The sequence below is a fragment of the Meriones unguiculatus genome, chromosome 11 (assembly GCF_030254825.1).
Source record: "Meriones unguiculatus strain TT.TT164.6M chromosome 11, Bangor_MerUng_6.1, whole genome shotgun sequence".
Classification (NCBI taxonomy): Eukaryota; Metazoa; Chordata; class Mammalia; order Rodentia; family Muridae; genus Meriones; species Meriones unguiculatus.
In genome coordinates, this window is record NC_083359.1 from 18,521,062 (window position 1) to 18,540,825 (window position 19,764).

Here is a 19,764-nt window from a genome sequence, read left to right on the forward strand (position 1 = left end):
CATACTTAGGTCCAGGTGTTCCTCCCAATAATTCAAAGTAAAATCTCTGTGGGCATGAAAATGGAAAACCACAGAAATACCCATTGTTTCCTAGGGAGCTAGGTCATTCTGAAAAACACACACATATAACAAAAAATACAGACACTGCAGTTCCATTCAAAACACCTGGCACAACCAAAAAGTATTTAATACATAACCAGCTGGGGATGAAGAGATGGTTCAGAGGTTAAGAGCACTTGCTGCTCTTCTAGAGGTTGAATTCGGTTTTTAGCACGAAATAACAGCACCTCACAATCCTGACGTTCCGGAGGATCTGACACCCTCTTCTGGCCTCTTTGGGCACCACACAAATAAAATAATCAGCCAAGATGAAAAACCCTTTGAAAGAAGTCAAAACTTCTCCCAATGGCCACTGATGGCTAAATGCTATCAAGAGGTTCTGATGGGCAGGAAACAAACACACCACCACTGTACTGTGCATTTCATTTCAAATAGACAGGATAAATGACTGAGGCGTACTTAGCCCAACAGCCATTAGACAACATCCAAGCCTCAAAATGCTATCCTTTCAAGGACATTGCTTTTAAACTTAAAAACATTATGCATATTTTCCAAGCATTCAAACCCAACAATGAACCTTATACATTGTTTCAAAGCAAACTTTTTTATTAAAAAAATTTTTAAAAAAATGTGTATGTATGTATATATGTGCATGTTAATGCTGATGTCCACGGAGGCCAGAGGCACTGGATCCCCTGGAGCTGGAGTCACAGGCAATTGTGAGGCTTCAGAAAGGTGGAGGTCCTCTTCAAGAGCAGTGTGCTAACCATGGCTCCATTTCTCCAGCTCCTAAATGTTTTTTTAACATCTGTGTGCGAGTGTACACAACACTGTTTGTTGCGTGTGGAGACCAGAGGACAGCTTGCAGGGGTTGGTTCTCTCCTTCCACCATGCAGAACCCATGGACTGAGCTTCAGGCTTCAGGTTTGTGGTCAAGCGCATGCCTTTAGCAGCTGAGCCATCTAACCAGCTCCAAAGGAAGCTTCTGTGCAGAGTACTCATTCTTAATCAGAGATCCACCATCTGCCTCCAAATGCTGGGATCAGGCATGTGCCATCACAGACAACTTGTACAGATGGAACCTGGGGCACAGAACATGCTAGGCAAGTGCTCCACCAGCTAACTACATATCTGTAGCCCTTAACACTTCCCCAAAATGATGTTTTCATTTCACGAATGAGTGCTTTCCCTGCAGTATGGCCCGTGTGTGCCTGCCTGATGCTATGCGGCCTCAAAAGGGCATCAGGCCCTGGAGGTGAAGTTACAGGCAGTTGGGAGCTAAGGGATGAAGCACTGATCACCTCTCTGGACTCGTCCCTAACACTTATTTTTGATAATTCTTTGCTCTTAATTAAGAGGCCTAAAAAATTATGGCAATCCCATTAAGAAATTCTAATTGTAATTAGATGTTTAGATATTATAAAACTCACACATTTTTAATTTTACAATCAGGCCAAAGTATTAACCTTTTCCAGTTTAGATGGGAAGTCTAGTTAGTTAACTCTGAAAGATTTTTAAACCAACCAACGTTTGCCACAAGCCCCATTCTGAGAATATGCATGGACATGTCGAACACAAGACACCGGCTGGCGACTCCATTGCCCACTCTACTGTCAGGATCCTTGGTGTCTGCTCACTTGAATGCTGGATCAGAACTGCTGTACATTAAGTGGGGCATAGTGACAACGTGGAGACAGGCTCACCCGTCAATTTCAGGACAGCTTCGCCTAAATAACAAGTTCCAAGCCTTTCAGATCCACACAGCAGGACCCTGTACCCCTGGCCCTCCCCATACCCTGCCTTTATATATTTTTAAAAGAGTGCTGTACATAGATGCTATTTGTTTGGACAGGAAGAAAAGACAAAGTAGCAAAAATAACAACTCAGAAAAAGGGAGACACCTAGAAAAACTAAGGGCCTTCTGATTTGCCCAATAACCCATAAATCGGCTTCTTTATACAGAGCAACGTTGTAACTTCACTCTTGGTTCCAAATTCAACACAGTACAAAGCAAGGAAACATTTATTTACTACACTCACACAGTAATGATTAAGCATCCTGATGTTTGCCCAGGTAGCTTCAAATAGCAACTATTCAGTCCCCACAGAAAAACTGTGTTCGTTTTTTTAAGCCAAGTCAAAGAATAGAAGGGAAAACTCATTAGTCGCTGAGCACTGGCACTCTGGCACCACTTCTGGATCTGGGACAAAACATAAGATCATAAACCCAAACCGGTTTTGTTTCTACTTGGCTTCACTGATTTACCAACCAGTTAAGAAACTTAACACAGACTAAAGTTCTAACAGCTTATCTGCGACAAATTTAACTCTAAGATCACATGACTTGACAAGAAATGTACAAATGTTTGTTAAGAACTTACCACCTGTCAATCATTTTAAAGAATTCATGAAATATACATAGCAATATATTTATATCCAGAAGCTACACTAATTTTAGACACATCATTTAGTTTAAGTTCTACCTGAAAACATGCCATTTTAAGTAAAGTCCTAAAAACATACTCTCAAGGTCTATGGTTTAACAATCAAGTCCTACTGAAGCAGCACAGATTTCCTTTCACAAGCACAGGCCTGCAACAAGACAAACTGCAGTATGTCAGACAAACAAGTCCCCAAGTTCTTCTGAAGAACGCCAAGGAGTTGCCAAGAGGTTACACAGTGGCCTTGATCTTTATTTTTCTTTACCTGGAATTCTACAAATTCCAAAATTGATGGATTGATTTCTCTTGTTTAATAAACAGCACCAGTAGTGCCCATGGATACAATTCAAAGCTGACTTTCTCAGTTCTCAAGTTTATTAGGAAAACACTGCGGTGACTTGTGCAGTAACATCAGCTTACAGGAGGGAAACAGTTCTGTTCAAAACAACTCACCAGGTTTTCTGACAGTAACAAAGAACAACATGGGGCTGAGATTTGAGAAGGGGATAAACTGAGTGCAGACAAATCATACAATTAAATTAAATGGTATCCCTGAAAAGAAACACAACAAGAGGGGAGGCCTTGGTACTTATTTAAAAATGTTCATTAAGCTCCAATGATTGTTTGCTATCCTCATCTACAGTCATGCTGAGTAAGCTACAGCTAAGTGGAAGTCAACTGGACTCACAGGTGTTAATGTTTACATCCTATTATCTGCAGTCTCTCAAGAAAGCAAAAGTAACTACAAATAGCGCTATGTCAGAAACTGGATTCTTGACCAACAATGTCGCGTCAGCATGCAATGAACTGGTTCATTCTAAAGTGGTCACGGCTGTTGATGACAAGAGGCTTTGTATTTTTTATATGGCACATCTTTTGGTCCGTGTGGAAACAAGTTTTTGAATGTTAACTATTTTCTGACACTTTGGAGTTACTGTTGCTCTTCCCATTTCCATTAGGTCAATATACGGTTCATGGCAATACTGTACAAGTTTAAATTTTCATTACAGGAAGTAGTCTGGGGTACGACGAGTGACATGTGGCTCCCCTCTACGAGGTGCTGGATCAAACTGCAAGCTGAAAAACAAAGAATCACTGTTGTAAGAAGACACCCATGTATTGTCAAAATTAGACCTTCAATTCTAGCCGGGCAAGGTGGTGCATGACTGTAATCCCAGCACTCAAGAAGGCAGAGGCAGGTGGATCTCTGTGAGTTTGAGGCCAGCCTGGTCTACAAAGCAAGTCTAGGACAGTCAAGGCTACACAGAGAACCCTTGTCCCAAGGGGAAAACAAAACAAATACACACACTTCCCTCTAACCCCATCTCTTATCTCCACTCTCTCCTACCTTACCATTCTCACCCATACAAGGCATCTTTTGTCTCTGAAAACAGAATGATTTTTAAAATAAAACGGATAATAGAAAAGTAACCAATCCCTATATAAGCATATATATTTTTATATATACTTCCATTTTACCTACACAGTAAAAACATGGAAGTTTGGAAGTTGCAGATCGATTAGCATAGTGGCACAGGTCTTTATTCCCATCACTTGGGAGGCAGAGGCAGGTGGATCTCTGTGAGTTCGAGGCCAGCCTGGTCTACATGGTGAATTCCTGGACAATCAGAGCTATATAGTAAGACCCTGTATCATTTCTTTTAAATAATTTATTTCATTTTATTTTAAGTGCATTAGTGTGAAAGTGTCAGATCCCTTGGAATTGGTAGTATAGACATTTGTGAGCTGCCATGTGAGTGCTGGGAATTGAACCCGGATCTTTTGGAAGAGCAGACAGTGTTCTTAACCACTGAGCCATCTCTCCAGACCCAAGACCCTGTTTCAAACAAGAAATTGAAGACCTAGTAATGTATACTAGGCTCCAAATAAGAAGAGCTAATTTCTGTTATGTGTAGGTCCATTTCTACGAAAACTTAAGAAGCAAAGCTGCAATGTGGTTCAACCAGAGCTGGGCAACACGAAGCTCTAGCTCAGGGTAGATACTTACAAAGAATACTTAAGAGTGTCGTCAAGTTCCATGATTGCAGCCTGGTTACCACAACGATAACAATAGTTTGGAGCACTGAAAATTGTTACTACATTTCGGTCATGGCACCAGTTATATCCCTGTAAAAAAAAAAAAAAGCAAAAAATAAAAAAAGCTTACTTAACCACCAAATAAAAGCGAACAATCAACCTACCTATTATCTATCACCAAATGCTTCTATAACTATGTCTTAACACGACCTTAAACTTGATTTTAAAATGAACTTTTATTTTTTGAGAGGTTCTCCCTATGCAGTCTAGGCTGGTCTGGATCACAAGGCAGTTCTGCTTCGGCCTAACTAGCTAGCTAAATAATGAGGCATGCACCACACCTGGCTGACTATCAGTACTGACAACACTTTATAGAAGAGATTGCCTATTGCCTTAGTTTGAACGTTCCATGTCCTCATTATCAAAGTATAGTAGCCAATGTTTCAAAAAAGAGAACCCTCAGAGGAAAAACTTCTTTCAAATCACCTACAACCTAGTTATCCAAAGGACCACATCAACATTCTGATGTTTCTTCATTTTCATAAACGCACAGACCTACTAAATATATGAAATAAACAACTGCAATATACCTTTCTCATCGCTCTACATCTTAACCCTTTCATCATTAAATCTCAAGTCCCTTAAAGCCATTAAGAATCTCAAGATACACTAAATACATGCCACAAACTTGACTTTCATTTAAATGTACACCTACTGAAAAGGGTTTAGCTCCAGTGGCAGATTCTATAGCATGAATGTCAAACTCCTTTCCTTCGGTTCCTAAGAAGTTGGTTTAACTATTTCAAGGAAAGAACATACCTCCATCACCAACTGGTGAGCTCTGGACACCAACGTGAGGCCATTGGCATGATTAAATGTCTCAGAAATATCTTGGCCAAAGGTATAACCAGCTCCCCGAGGAGATATCCCCCAGCCACCACGGTCATCTGGATCTGACCACAGCAAGTCACACATTGGACCCTAAAAAAGCAGGTACAAGTTACAAACTGACATTTCCAAATGTGGAAAATTTTTCATTTGATAATTCACCAGGGGCAACACTCTACAAAATCACATTTTGAGTGTGTCTGCTGAACACAGCATGACCTTTGCAGTTAAGGTATCTCTGAAATAAGAAGAGATCCCAGGAGGCACACGGACATCAGTAGGTACACTCTGTCAGTAACTTGTCCTATCTGCCTGTGCATCTGAGTTTCACTCTTAGACAGATGGGCTAGTGGTGATGAGAAGAAATGTTTCTAAACTTATTCTGAGCAATGGTAAGGGGGCTCACATCTCACTTCATCTTGAAAATCTGAGCGAACTTACAATCATGATACAGCCACACACTTTCTTCCTAAGGAGTCAGAGAATTTATCAAAGTCATACCTCATGAGGAACTTCTTGTAGGCGATCAAGTGCTCGGATGTGATCCAGTGTGTCTATGGATGGGGACAGACCACCATGTAGACAGAAGATCTAAAAAGATTGATTATAAATGGTAATTACACTTAAGAGAAGCTAAAATATTTGGACTACACTTTTGGCAGCAGCCTCCACCATTTAACCATTTAGCTATATCTCCTTTAAGGAAGTGTTTCTCAACCTTCATCCACAGTCCTTCCAGAGACTGGTAGTCCTCTTCATACTCAGAATATTCTTCCAAGTTTGTATGTACAATTTACCAGGACTGGCAAACAGCCTATTACATCTCTCAGACCCCTCTACAAACAGCCCCCAACGCTGAACGGATTAATTTTCCAACCCCACGATCCTATATTGTACAGTTCAGTATCTAATACATGGAAGTAAGTTTTTAAAAAGAGTACTATCAATATTTATCAAAAAGTATCCCCAAAGGGATGTAAGCTATAAGGATGGAAGTTCAGTGGCTCCTAAACACTAAGACAGCAGATTATTGGGAAATGGAAAATCAGTGAGTTTTATGATGCACACACCTGCCCATCCACCAAGGCAGTGAGAGGAAGATAGTCAAAAAGGTCTGTGAAGTATTTCCAAACGTTTGCATTGCCGTATTTCCTTAAACACTCATCGTAGAAACCATAAACTTGTGTGATCTGCCTGCTCTCATGATTGCCTCGAAGTATGGTGATACGCTCACGGTAACGAACCTAAAGTAAAATGGATAACACATACTAGCTCTTTCCAAAAACAAAACAAAACAAAACAAACAACAATATTTTAAAAAACTTTCTATAGGATTTGGAAATCCAGCGTTCCAACTGAGAAGGGAAAGAAGGTGAAGTATACATACACATCTCTATAATTCAACAAACTGGAATCAGATTATAAACTTTTTAAAATTGTTGTATTACAAGACAGGTTTTCTCTGTGTAGCCCTGGCTGTCCTCAAACTCAGATCCATCTGCCTCTGCCTTTGGGATTAAAGGCGTGTGCTACTACTACCTGGTGATTATAAATGTGTTTATCAATATCACCTCAATTACAACCAAACTCCGTGCACCATCTTGTATGAAATAAAAACCATCCATTTTCCAACCTTAACTAAATTTAGTTATGCAACAATCATCACAACCCAGGTTTAGAGCCTTGCATTACTCGCAAAGATCTCTCATGCCTACCTGCAATCCCTCCCCACTCTCACAGCTCCTGACAACCATTAATTTGTGTCTTGAGAAATACTTTTCTAGTCATTTAATGTAAGGGAAAAATTACAACGTTGCCTCTTCTGCTACCTACCCCTTGGAGCACTGTCCTGGTCACCATGCTGCAGCGCATGGGGGTGTGCTCCTTTCACAGCTGTACACTAGCTCACAGGGTAGCCACACCCCATGGTTTCTGTATTTGCTCTCTTCCTGTCTACTAATTACTGAGCTCATTTGTTCATGTGCTTTCATTTCTCTTGAGCATATTCCTAGAGAGTAGCTATTGGGCTACATGATTGGTTTATGTAACTTTATCAAAATTCTTCAAAGTGGCTAGACCATTTTGCATTCTTGACAGGAACGGATGAGAAGACCAATTTCCTAGCATCTTCATCTACAGTTGGTAGTGACTGTAGCCACTATGTTAGAAAAAGACATGGAGAAGTTGGCATCTGTGACTTTAATGTAGATTTCCCTAATGACTAATAATGGTTAACTATGTTCTTAATAACCATATTTCTTTTAGGATGAAATAACCCTTAAGTACTCTGCCCATTAAAAATTAGTATCTAGCTAAGGTTAGGTATAGTGGTCCATGCCTATAATCCCAGCATTTGGGAGAAGCAGAAGGATCAGGAGTTCTAGGCTCATTCAGGTTACACAGTGTGACCCTGTCTCAAGAAATGTGTTCTGCCATGGCTGCACATGTTCACAATCCCAAAACTAAAAAGACTGCAACCAACAGGAGGGCAGCCGAGGCTAGAGACCCTGTATAATTAGACAACAAATTATCTTATTTTTATTATTTTATTTTTGAGGCAGTGTTAGCCTTGAACTGTTTCTCCTGCCTCCATCTCCTGAATGCTCGAATTATAAACCTATATCACCGTGCACTTATACTGTGTTGGGGATCAAATCCTCTAGAATCTAGGCTGAATCTCCAGCACAAATATTTTTTTCTCCTTCAATGTACAGTCTTTGCTCTTAATTTAAGCCAAGGATATTTCTGATGCATTTCAGACATCACTTGAGAAAGGACCATCTTTCCCAGTGCTCACTGGCTAAGAACTGCCGTGAGTCTAAGAGTGGGCCCATACATTACAAAGGTGCTTTTTCTCCAAGGTGCCATCAAGAGCTGGGGTCTTGATTTATAGAAAGCTGTTTTCTCCATGGGGGTACCATCTTCCCTATGTTCAAGCACACCTGCAGGCCAGAGGACAACCTCAGAAGTGGCCACATCAGTTTCTAGGCCCTCTCTGCTTGGAGAGTGTCTCATTGGCCTAGACCTCATTAGGCTAGGCTAGCTGGCCAGGAAGCCTTAGGAATTCTTCTGTCTCTACCTCTGGGCTTGGATTATAGGTGCATACCTTCATGTGTGTCATTCTAAATAATGGGTTCTGAGGATTGAACTCGGGTTTTCCAACGGAGCCATCTCCCAGGTCCCTAACCTCTTTACTAACAGAACTACTTTTAATAGATCAAGGCATACCCATGTGACCTCGTTTTATTTAATTATCCATGTAAAGGGCCAGCACCAAGTACAGTCACACTCTGAGGTACGGAAAATTAGGATTTGGGCTTAGGACATTTAAGAAAACCCAAGGCAGTCTATTTCTTGGCTAATGAATTTTGTTGCTGTTGCTTGTTTTTGAGACAGAGCCTCATGATATAGCCTCGGCTGGTGGAAGCAGTCTATCTTGATCAGGCTACCCTTGAACTCAGAGATCAGCTTGCCTCTGCCTCTGAAGTGCTGAAATTAAAGCTGTACCAACCAAGCCCAGCGGTACATGAACTCTTAAAGGCAGCCCACTCCTTCTGGAGTTACTGCACAAACTGCCCACTGTCTACACTAAAGTGTCCACTTAGCATTCTATGCAGTGCAGATGCTAATCAAAGTCAGCTCTGGCTAAAAGTCTCACTGCTTCTCTAACTAGAAAACTGCTGACAGCAAGTTTCTTATTAAAAATATTCTGTAATAAAAATGAGTTGCCTGTTGCCTAGGAAGAAGGGTACTGCCTCTCCTTCAGAGTTTGTAAAGCCAACCAACACTCTAAGGCAGAGGCCACATTCCACTTTAAAGCCAAGGTGCTGACTCTTCACCTCTACATTTCAGAGCTACAAATGGCAAGCATGGGATTCTAAAACCTGCTTCTTTTAATTATTATTTTTAATAATAACCCAGGCTGGCTTCAACTCTCAAGCCTTGGCCTCACTAGCACTGGACTACAGACTTCAGCTGTCATTTTAAATCATTACCAGGCTAAGAACTCTGAGTTTGAGGCCAGCCTGGTCTACATAGCAAGCCTGAGCTATACTAAGACTCTGTCTCAAAACAACAAAAACCTAAGTGCCAGGCAGTGATGGCACATGCCTTTAATCCCAGCACTTGGGAGGTAGGGGCAGGGGGATATCTGAGTTTGAGGTCAGCCTGGTCTACAGAGTGAGTTCTGTACACAGAACACAGCCAAACAGAGAAACCCTGTTCTGAACAACAGTAACAACAAAAAACCCCTGAGGTATCCCATGGGATCGTGTTCTGAACCACCCTCTGGTTCCAACAGCAGACATAACGATTAAGTTGACACTTGCACTATTTGCATGAAGTTTGTTCATGTAAGTGTAGAAGTTTGTTCTTCAAATAACATTTAGATGAATATAATAAAATCAAGGTAGGAAAAGAACATTCCAGGGGCCCTCACCTAGTTTAAAAGATCCAAACAAAAAAAGTAAAATTACCTTAAGAGCTACAAGCAGTGTAACTGTTTCAACTGAGTAGTATCCTCTGTCCACATAGTCTCCCATAAACAAGTAATTTGTATCTGGTGATTTACCACCAATTCTAAAGAGTTCCATGAGGTCATGAAATTGCCCGTGCACATCTCCACACACCGTGACTGGACATCGAACCTCTTGCACGTTGGATTCTTTTGTAAGGATTTCTTTAGCCTACAGATAAAGAAAAAATAAAATAAAAATAAAGCAATATGTTCAGCATTAAACAAAACCAACAAAAATGCTTCTGTTCATATTAATGCAAATTATGAAACCACAGGTAATGGTAATACAAGACAAACATTAAAAATTTTAATTAAAAAATTACATTTGTGTGTTGTGTGTGCCTGTGAGTCATTCCATCTATGCAGGTTCTAGTTTGCTGGAAGGGACTTACCCACCGGCTATTTATAAGGTAATATATGCTTATATTCCATCCACTGGCTAACTTGTGGTGAACATCTAGAGAATATGTACCAAGATGACATTCAATCACCTTCAATTGTCAGAATCAACCATAAAGGCTATCAAATTTCCATCTAATTAGAACACTGACTGAGTAGCATTCACATGAGGAGGATGTGGGCTGGAGAGATGGCTCAGTGTTCAAGAGCATTGACAGTGCTTTCAGAAGACTCAAGACCAACTCCCAGAACCCACATGCTGGCTCAAACTTATTTGTAACTCCAGTTCTAGGTGACCCAACACTTCTGGCCCCTGAGAGCAATGAACAGAAGTGGTCCACAAAAATATTCACAGGTAAGTAAATAAATCCGAAAGAAACAAAAAGAGCAGCTAATGTTACATCCTTGGACTTTCTTGGTTTTTCTGGAATTAATACATTTTTTTCTCATTTCATTCTATTTTCCTTTTTTTAAAGATTTATTTATTATTTATACAACATTCTGCCTGCATACCAGATCTCACTATAGAGCTGGGAATTGAATTCAGGACCTTTGGAAGAACAGCAACTGTTCTTAACCTTTGAGCTATCTCTCCAGCCCCATTCTATTTTCTTATAAAAAAAAAGTTCTTGCTTTACAATTAGAATACTCAATATTGCATACATGTTTTTTAGGGTGCTTTTAGAAACTATCATTCAGTCAACTGACATCTACATATGCTAAAAAATATATACTGGAAGACATTTATTTGTTAAACCACCCAAATGACTCAGCCTGTGCTAGCTACTAGACACTGGTGTACAAAACAGGTCATTCCCATGGCAAAGGAGAAGAGAAAGGCCCCAAGTAAGTAAGGCGGAAAAGAGAACAGACTGAACGAACAAAGCACACTAAGGATCAGGGAAAGGCAGACCACTTTAAATTAGACACAACCAACTGCATATACTGAAACTGTGGCCACTTACTCATCATTTCCTTGAGGGGTCCAAAGCTTTGTCATTTATAGTTAACTTGCACTGTAGAAAAAAGTTACCCATCTACTTAAGTGGAACAGTGGTTCTCAACCTTAATGCTGCGACCTTTTAATGCAGTTCCTCATGTTGTGTAACACTCAACCATAAAAGTATTTTGTTGCTACTTCATAACTCTAATTTTGCTACTATTATGAATCCTAATGTAATTCTCTGATATGAAACCCACAGGTGAGACCTGCTGACTTAGAAGTACACGACTCTGTCAAAATCCTTGTACCCATTTTATATATCAAGCTGTTCATCAGAAGGACAAAGAAAGTGAAGGAATTGTTCCTGGCCATCCCTAAAGTCAAATCCAGGTCTTTATTTCATAAATTCTGCCCTGAGTAGTCTCTGGAAGGAGATCACTAACCATCAATCATCTTATGTAAAGAAGCTAATATTGGTTTTAATATTTGTCAGGGCAAGATGGCTCAGCAGGTAAAGGCTTTGGCTGCCAAACCTGACAAACTGAATTCAATCCCTGGTCTCCTCTTGACAGAAGGAGAGAATCAACTTCCCACACTCAACTCTGCAAAAATAAATTAACAAAAAATTTCTTCCTTCATTCTTCTCGATTCCAAGTGCTGTGCTGGTATTAAAAGCATGTACCACTACCCTCCCCCCCAAACCAATAAATCTGTGCAGAGATACACCATCAAGACAAAATTCAGGGACTGGCCAACCGAATACAAAGCAGAAGCACTACCAACTCTGCAGAGCCTTTGTGAACTCAACTCTGCAAGTGCCCTTACCCAGGCAAACTATTGGGCAGCCTAGAGCCAAGGCCTCATTCTTCTGCTCTGCCCCAACACAAGGGTAAGATCTGCACCTGTAAGATACAGACTTAAAAAAAATGTCATCTATACTAGAATTGACTGAAACAGGAGGAAGTGGAGGAGAAACAACCAACTGGTCATCTAATTTACATACACCCAGGACTCATGCTCTCTCTACTGTGTTCACCCATTCCAACACACAACCTTAATTTATAAATGCATCAAGTCACTGTACTGCGAGTAAATAAAGCAGTTACTAATCCCACACTGTTCAACAGTCACCTCTCATCCCAGAACTGGCAGCTACGGTTCTCCCTTCTTTAGCTTACCTTACTCCCCGTGAAGAAAGCTATTTAAAACAATGACACCAGCAACAAAACATTCCCCTCTCCTAAACCCAGTCCAGCTCAGATATAGCAAAGGAATAAGAGGGCTGACTGAATTGTATTTAATTTTTAAAGAAAAAATGGAAATAGTCACAGAAGGAGCAAAGACTCAACTCAAAATTCATTGCTCATTTTCATCAAAAGGAAACTTCACTGTTAATTCTGACAAACTTGACTTACAACGACAAAGGGAAAGTACTGGCTGCCACAAAACAGACTGGATTGGACACAGAAATGACTGCTGCCCCACTTAGTCCTACAGGATGGCCCCTCCCTCTTTCTGTGGCTGGGCTTTGTGCATGCCAGGCAGGTGCTGCAGGGCTCAACCACATCCTAGCTTTCTCTCCATTTATTTTGAGACGGGGTGTCAAAATTATGTGACTGGTTTTGAACAAGCAATCCTCCTGCCTCAACCTCTAAATAGCTGGGACTGACTCTAAACATCACCAGGTCTGGCTTCCAGGTCCCATCATTCTTGCTACTATGTATCACCTGTATGGCCAGTATCTGAAGACAGAGAATTCTGGACCTTTAGCAGAGAACAGAGAGGACCGGCTTAACTACAGTATCTCTCTTTCAGCCAATTCAAGCTGTAGTACTACCCTATGCCAGGAACACATGGAAAAACCTCACAGGTGTGTGGAGGCTTTGGAGATGAAAAGAACAGCATTTTTATAAATGCCAACGGCAACAGAAGTCATCTATCTTTCACAACTTACTCTCTCCTCATGATTTATAATATATGACCAAAAAAACAAAACAACAACAACAAAAAACAAAAAAACCCCACCTATGGTTTTCATCACTCCAATCTTTTTGAGGGACAAATGAAGTTAGCCACATGAAAATACTTTCAGTTTCATGTTTCCAAGAGGTGGGACACTATCTGACATGAATGGAGCTTTGCAGCAGAAGCAACACAATGCTTCAGTTTACAGAGCCACTGAGCACAAAATTCAGACATGCATCGTTCATTATTGCCACCTCCACAATCTGAAAGCAAGATGGGAATGCTGGGATTAGAAGTCATAACCCCAAGGACCTACCTCCACCTCCCCTCACCAGCCACGCAATCTCTCTGAGTCCTTGCTTTTTCTATCTACAATCAACAGCAGTAAACCAAAGTATAACAATGCCACCCACCTGTCCGTCCCTAGTATTTTAACTACCGCTGTGGAAACAAGCCAAAGAGCCTTTTAAATTGGGTCCAAGGATTTAATCTTGGGGGCCGGAGAGACAGCTTAGCAGTTTAGAGCACATGTTCTTGCAAAGGACCTGGGTTTGATTCCCAGTACCCATTTGGGTTACAACCATCCACAATTAAAAGATGGCCTGGAATACTGACTGAGTTCCAGGATAGCCAGGCCTACACAGAGAAACCATCTCAAAAAAACCAAAGTCAGCTTATCAAATTAAGTAAGTAGCTTCCCTTTTTCCAATTCAAGTAACAAACGACATTTTAAAAACTATTTTATCTATAATGTTTGCAAAGCAATGGACAAGTGCATACCTAGGCCAAGAACACCTCTGGGGGAAAAAACAAAAGCAAACAAACGGTCAAACAAAAAAACTAAAAAACATTCTTCATGCATTTGGAAGACCTGAAATTCCAAAGCCCAAACTGGCACCCAAGCCAAGGCAGTGCTTAAATTTTATAATAAAAGACCAATTATTATAGTTAGTGAAAAAACAAACACTGCTCTATTTACTTATTTATATTTATTTAAGACAGGACAACTCTAACATAACCCTAGCTGTCCTTGAACTCAAAGAGCCACCTGCCTGTTTCCCAAGTGCTGGAACTAAAGGCACTTGCGTAGACTAGGCTGAAGTCCATCTGCTCCTGACTCTTAGCCATCCTCCTGCATCAGCTTCCAGAATATTGGGATGAGAGACACTCATGACCACACTCAGCAAGTTGGTAGTACTTAAACAGCAAGGCACATACTGTATACACATGGGTAGAAACGTGAAGCCCATCTTTCTCTGTAATGAGCCAGCAACATAAAGACCATGCTCACCACATTTGGATACAACATTAGGATGCACATACGGATGCTTTCTGCTTTGAAGCAACACTGCTCCTGTTGACAAGGCACCAGAACAGAGTTCTCAAGCTGTTTGACCACAAGGAGCACTTGGGGTTTACTTCTATCTTTACATAAGGGAGGACTCTGATGCTATCATTCCTTCTTCTAAGGAGAGCATCAGGAGTTATCTTTGATGGCCATAGTTCCTTAACAAGCACTACTAAAGTGGTAGAAAATTCAGCTTATTATTTTCAATTTTACTGTTAAAGCTGGATATGGTGGTATCCATATCTGTAATCCCAGCCTTCAGGATGCTGAAGCAGGAAGATGGTGAGTCTGAGGTCAGCCTGAGGTACAGAAACACAGCTGTCTCACAAATCAAACAAATATTTAGAAGGCAATTAAGCATTACAAGAGGGAAGTAAGTTTTTGCTTTACTAGGACTAGTACAAGATATACCAAGGCATCCATCTCACTGCCTAAAACATCTCATTTAGTATTGTTTAACAAGCTTATATAGTCACAAAAGTTGAAATACAATTAAAAACAAGGAAGCTGGGTAACAACTATTGAGGGATGGTTTTGTTCACTGTGTATTTAGATGCTTTGCCCAGAAATCTGGTCAGAGTATAGACATGGGCACTGTCATTATAATTAAAGAATCTCCTGCCTCAATGTGTAAAATCATCCTCCATCATCTCTGATTGGTTAATAAAGTGCTGAACAGCCAGCTGGCTTGGAGTTGCATGCCTTTTAACACATGCACTTGGAAGGCAGAGGCAGGTGGATCTCTTGAGTTTGAAGCTAGCCTGGTCTACAAAGACTCCAGATACAAAGAGCCAAGGATACACAGAGAAACTCTGTCTTGAAAAACGAGAAGAGGAGAAAGGGAGGGAGAGAGACAGAGAGAAAATGTTAGGTGAGGTGGGACTTGCAATCCCAAGAGAAGGAAGGGGAAGGCAGCCTTGAGAAAGTGGCCATAAGGAGGTCCTCACAAGGAAATGGACATGAGGATGAAGATGGAGCAGGAGTAGCTGGCAGGTGACTGGGCATATGCCTAGGAAGTAGGCCAGGTCAGCATATAGTTGGGTTAAAATAGTTGAGAATCTGCCCAGCTATAGTGCTTAAAGCTTACTGACAAATTTAACTGGTTTCTGTGTCATTATTTGGGAGCTATTGAGAGTATTAGAAAAGGACAAGGGCTGGAGAGATGCTGAGTTCAATTCCCAGCAATCGCATGGTCGCTTACAACCATCTATAATGTGATCTGATGCCCTCTTCTGGCGTGCAGGTGCACATACAGCTATAAAGACAAAATTAAAGAAAAAAGATATTTTTATTTTTACCAACAACATTCACCAAAAGAATCTATTTCAAGGAAACTTTTACTTTTGGGATGGGGGATACAGATCTGGCCTCTGCTTCCTTAGTGCTGTGATTAAAGGCATGAACCACCACATCTGGTTTCAAGTTTTTTTTTTTTTTTTTTTTTTTTTTTTTTTAATGTGGCTCAAAAATTAAACCTTTAGGCTACTGAGATGGCTCAGTGGTAAGAGTTCATGCTGTTCTTGTAGAGGATTGAAGTTGGGATCAAAATCACCAGGCTCCAAGAGATCCACCACCCTCTCCCACATATCTGCATACATAACATATACAACATCTGTACCTATTGAGAAAAAAAATATGGAAGCTGACTAGTCTCACATCTGAGTTTCGTGAAAAGGTGAAAAACAAATACTGGGTCCATTAAGCTTCAGCCCTCACGGCACCTCTATTCTCTAGTATCTTTACGTCTCCACAGCAAACTCCTTGATGGTCCTATTCATTTCCATAGTTTAGTTTCTGGCTGCTGTAATAATGACACCAACAGAAAGAACTTTGGGGAAATCTGTTTTTCCTTCCTGAGACAGGGGTTCTCTGTGTAATCCTTACTGTCTGTGAACTCCACCTGTAGATCAGGGATTCTCCAGCCCCTGCCTTGATTCCAGATAGACTTATTTTGGTTCACAGTCCCACCACAGCAGGGAAGCCACAGTGGCAGCGGCTTGAGGAGGTGCACAAATCACATAATCAGAAACAGCAATGACTTGAGAGCTCACACTTCCGAAGGGAGCTTCCTCTACATTACACAATGAGGACCCCCCTCCCTGCTCTAAGGAATGATGCCATCTACAGTAGGCAGTTCCTCCCATCCCAACATAATGAAGATGCTCCTAAAACATGCTCAGAGGCCAACCCGATGCAGACAATTCCCGAGACTCCTTATCCAAGGGACCCTAGAGCAGTGGTCTCAACCTGTGGGTCAAGTTCCCTTTGGAATGACCCTTTCATACGGGTCACATTTCACACAGATAGCCTACATATCAGATATTTGCATTACAATTCAAAACACAGTTACAGTAATAAAGTAGCAAAAAAATAATTTTATGACTGGGGGTCACAACAGGAGTAACTATATTAAAGGGTCACAGCATCAGGAAGGTCGAGAACCACTGCTCTAAAGTGGTAATTTGACAATACCATCCTAGTCTTTCCAATTAAATTAAAAGTTCCTTGAGAAAATATATAACTTATTCTTCTGATTCCCTTTCTAAGAGCATGAAGTCTTGGATACTCAGAACATGTTTTAACTATTTTATAGTACAGAGGCAAGGACCAAGCAAAATGTTTTCCAGCTACAATCACTCAAATGGGAAACAAAAAATAATGGTGTCCCAGTCTGACAGCTGATTGAGTGGTCTTACTCCTTCCAGACAAATGACTAGCCATCTAGCTGACTCAAAAGTGTTCACATAAAGCCACACACTCCGAGTCAGCAATTAGAGATTAAGACCTGACAATATATATTCAGTAATTTTTCTAAAAGCTTATTTCTAAACTTTAAAAATACCAATCTTGTTTGAGGTGAGAGAAACAAAGACCAAAATACTAGAGATTCAAGTGGGGTGTGGTACAGCCCACACGTAACCCCAGCACTTGTGAAGCTGAGATGCAAGGGCTACAAGTTCAAAGCCACCCTGGCTACGTAACAGCCTACGTGGGGCAGCCTAGGATACCTAGGAGGAAAGGAAGCTTCGGACCGAGTGGGATAAATCTACATCTGACCTAAACCCCAACTGTTCTCAGCAGGTCCTGAAAAACTGTTGTCAGAAAATAGTTAGCAAACGCAATAACCTCTTTTCACATCAAACTACAAAGGCGTGAGCACAACAGTGCCCCCAAATTTCTTCCTGTTAACACAAATTACTAACATAATTCTGCACCAAAATTAAATATGTAACTAATTGTGAAAAGTGAAGCCAAGATGGAGTGAAGACAAACACACAGGGCCTCTTTGTGTACCCTTGACCAGGCTGGCCTCAGAGATCTGTCTGCCTCTGCCTCCCAGAGTGCTGGGATTAAAGGCGTGTGCCACCACGCCCGGCTGAGACAAACATTTTGTATGAGAAAATTGTATTAATCGAGACTTCAAAAACACAACTCGACCCACAGCCGAACAACCTGCTTCCCCAATTCTTGGGGGAAACCAATGGAACGAGGTGGCCTGAGCTTGCCAAGCGTCGACTCAGTGGACTCAGGACCATGTCTGAAATACAGAAAGAGGTCAACGCGGGGATTACTACCGCTGCTTGTAGCTACAAATATACAACCAAGAAACTTTTGCAACCCAGAAGATGACACAGATTTTGCCTCTCTTGCCGTTTGTGTTGCTCATTCGAAAAGTAAATGGCACCAAGCCAAGTACGTTCCACAGAGGAGGGTTCCACACTCCCCAACTTGAGTCAGCATATACATCATAAATTAAAGTCACGCTGGATTTCCAATCCCAAAGCTCCTAGTGTAGTATGACTCACCAAAGCCTCCATTTCTTCCAACTATGCAAACTTTACACTCCTCCCTTGAAACTACCACCATGACCTTCGTAGAAACTGGGTTACCGACTCCTTTCATAATCGCTAAACGCACACTTTAAACGGGACTCGGAGGGAGCCGGCGTGTGGAGGCTGACACCGACGCGATGTGACCTTCCCACAGGCGCTGGGGTCTGGCCTACAAGCCAGCCCGTGGGGGACCCTGTGGGCATCGCCGGCTCCACGCAGCAAGCCCTCAGCGCAAGGCCTTATCCCCACCTCGGCTCGGGTCGTGATGCTGCTCCTGGGCGCAAAGCAAAGGCAGGCCCGAGCAGAGAGCCACGGCGGGTCCCGTCCTCCCTCATCCCTAGCGCCGGGTCGGGCGGCTTCGAAGCCCGGAGTCCAGCGCGCGGCGCCATTTTAGGCCGCGGCGGCGGCGCCATCCAATCAGCGCGCGGGAGGCGGGGGGCGCCGGGTCGCTCGCGAGTCGCCGCGGGCAGCGCCGGGCGCCGGTCTGCTAGGTTCGAGGGGCCTGGCCTCCGTGCCGCCATGTTGCACCGTCCCCGCGGCCTCCCGAAGGGAGGGCACGGGCAGAGGCCGCACCTGCGGCCTAGCGCAACCCACCTTCTCGCAGAGGCTCTTGACCTGGGACTCGGAGAGCTGCTTGCACTCGTTCAGCTGCTCGATCCACTGGTCCAGCTCCTTGGTGAACAACTTCTCGTCCATGATGCCGCCCGCCCGAATCGGCTGCCTCTCCGCGCTGCTCCCGCGCCGCCGCCCGCACCCGGGCCACACGCACACGCCGCCGCCGCCGCTCCCCGGGGTGCTCCCTGCGGCCCCTGGCGGCTGCTGGGCGCTGGCGCCGGCCCGTTGGCTCGCTCCGCAGTGCTCGGCCGCCGGCCGCTGTACCTCCTCCGCTCGCCCTAGCTCGGGACTCGGCTTTCTGTAATGGCGGCCGCCCGGCGTGGTGACGTCACGCCGGCGTCAGGGAGCCGCGGGGAGGGCGACGGAGTGGGGCCGGGACCCGGAGCTGCGCACCGTGCGGCCCAGGCGCAGGCGCAGCGGAGCGGGCCGCCGGAGGAAGTGCCTTCGCTCTCGGGGCGTGGTCCTCCCGCGGGGAGGGCGGCGGGGGAAGGGAAGCACCGAGCGGGAGCAAGCGCAGTGCTGGAAGCGGCGAACGGGGTTAACCACGGAGCTGCCGCCTCGGCCTGCGCACACCCGGCGCAGGCGCACTCTGGGTAGGCGAGGTCTGGCTGCTGGTGACCTGCGGTCTCGCTGGAAGGCTGCCCGGCGTCCACCTCTCAGAAGCCTGGCAGCCTGGTGACTGAAACAACAGTCGCAAACCTAAGGCGCTCAATGCAGCAG

General features: G+C 43.0%; 1 protein-coding gene across 1 annotated transcript; it reads right to left on the bottom strand.

The window, feature by feature from the left end:
* Positions 1-2,054: 2,054 nt before the first annotated feature.
* Ppp2ca (protein phosphatase 2 catalytic subunit alpha) lies at positions 2,055-19,429 on the bottom strand. The gene is made up of 7 exons (XM_021638874.2): positions 19,024-19,429; positions 9,901-10,110; positions 6,496-6,669; positions 5,927-6,016; positions 5,357-5,518; positions 4,509-4,627; positions 2,055-3,577 (listed from the first exon to the last, which is right to left on the bottom strand). Exons 1-7 carry the CDS (start codon positions 19,123-19,125, stop codon positions 3,505-3,507), a joined length of 930 nt encoding a protein of 309 aa, XP_021494549.1. The 5' UTR covers positions 19,126-19,429; the 3' UTR covers positions 2,055-3,504.
* Between the last annotated feature and the right edge of the window lie 335 nt (positions 19,430-19,764).

Excerpts from the sequence above, each read along its gene's own strand:
- Ppp2ca (XM_021638874.2), bottom strand. The coding sequence starts at position 19,125 with ATGGACGAGAAGTTGTTCACCAAGGAGCTGGACCAGTGGATCGAGCAG. Across the intron at positions 6,017-6,495 it reads CTGCCTTGGTGGATGGGCAG|ATCTTCTGTCTACATGGTGG; the intron begins GTGTGTGCATCA and ends CAATCTTTTTAG. Across the intron at positions 3,578-4,508 it reads GACACTCTTAAGTATTCTTT|CTTGCAGTTTGATCCAGCAC; the intron begins GTAAGTATCTAC and ends TTTGTTTTTCAG.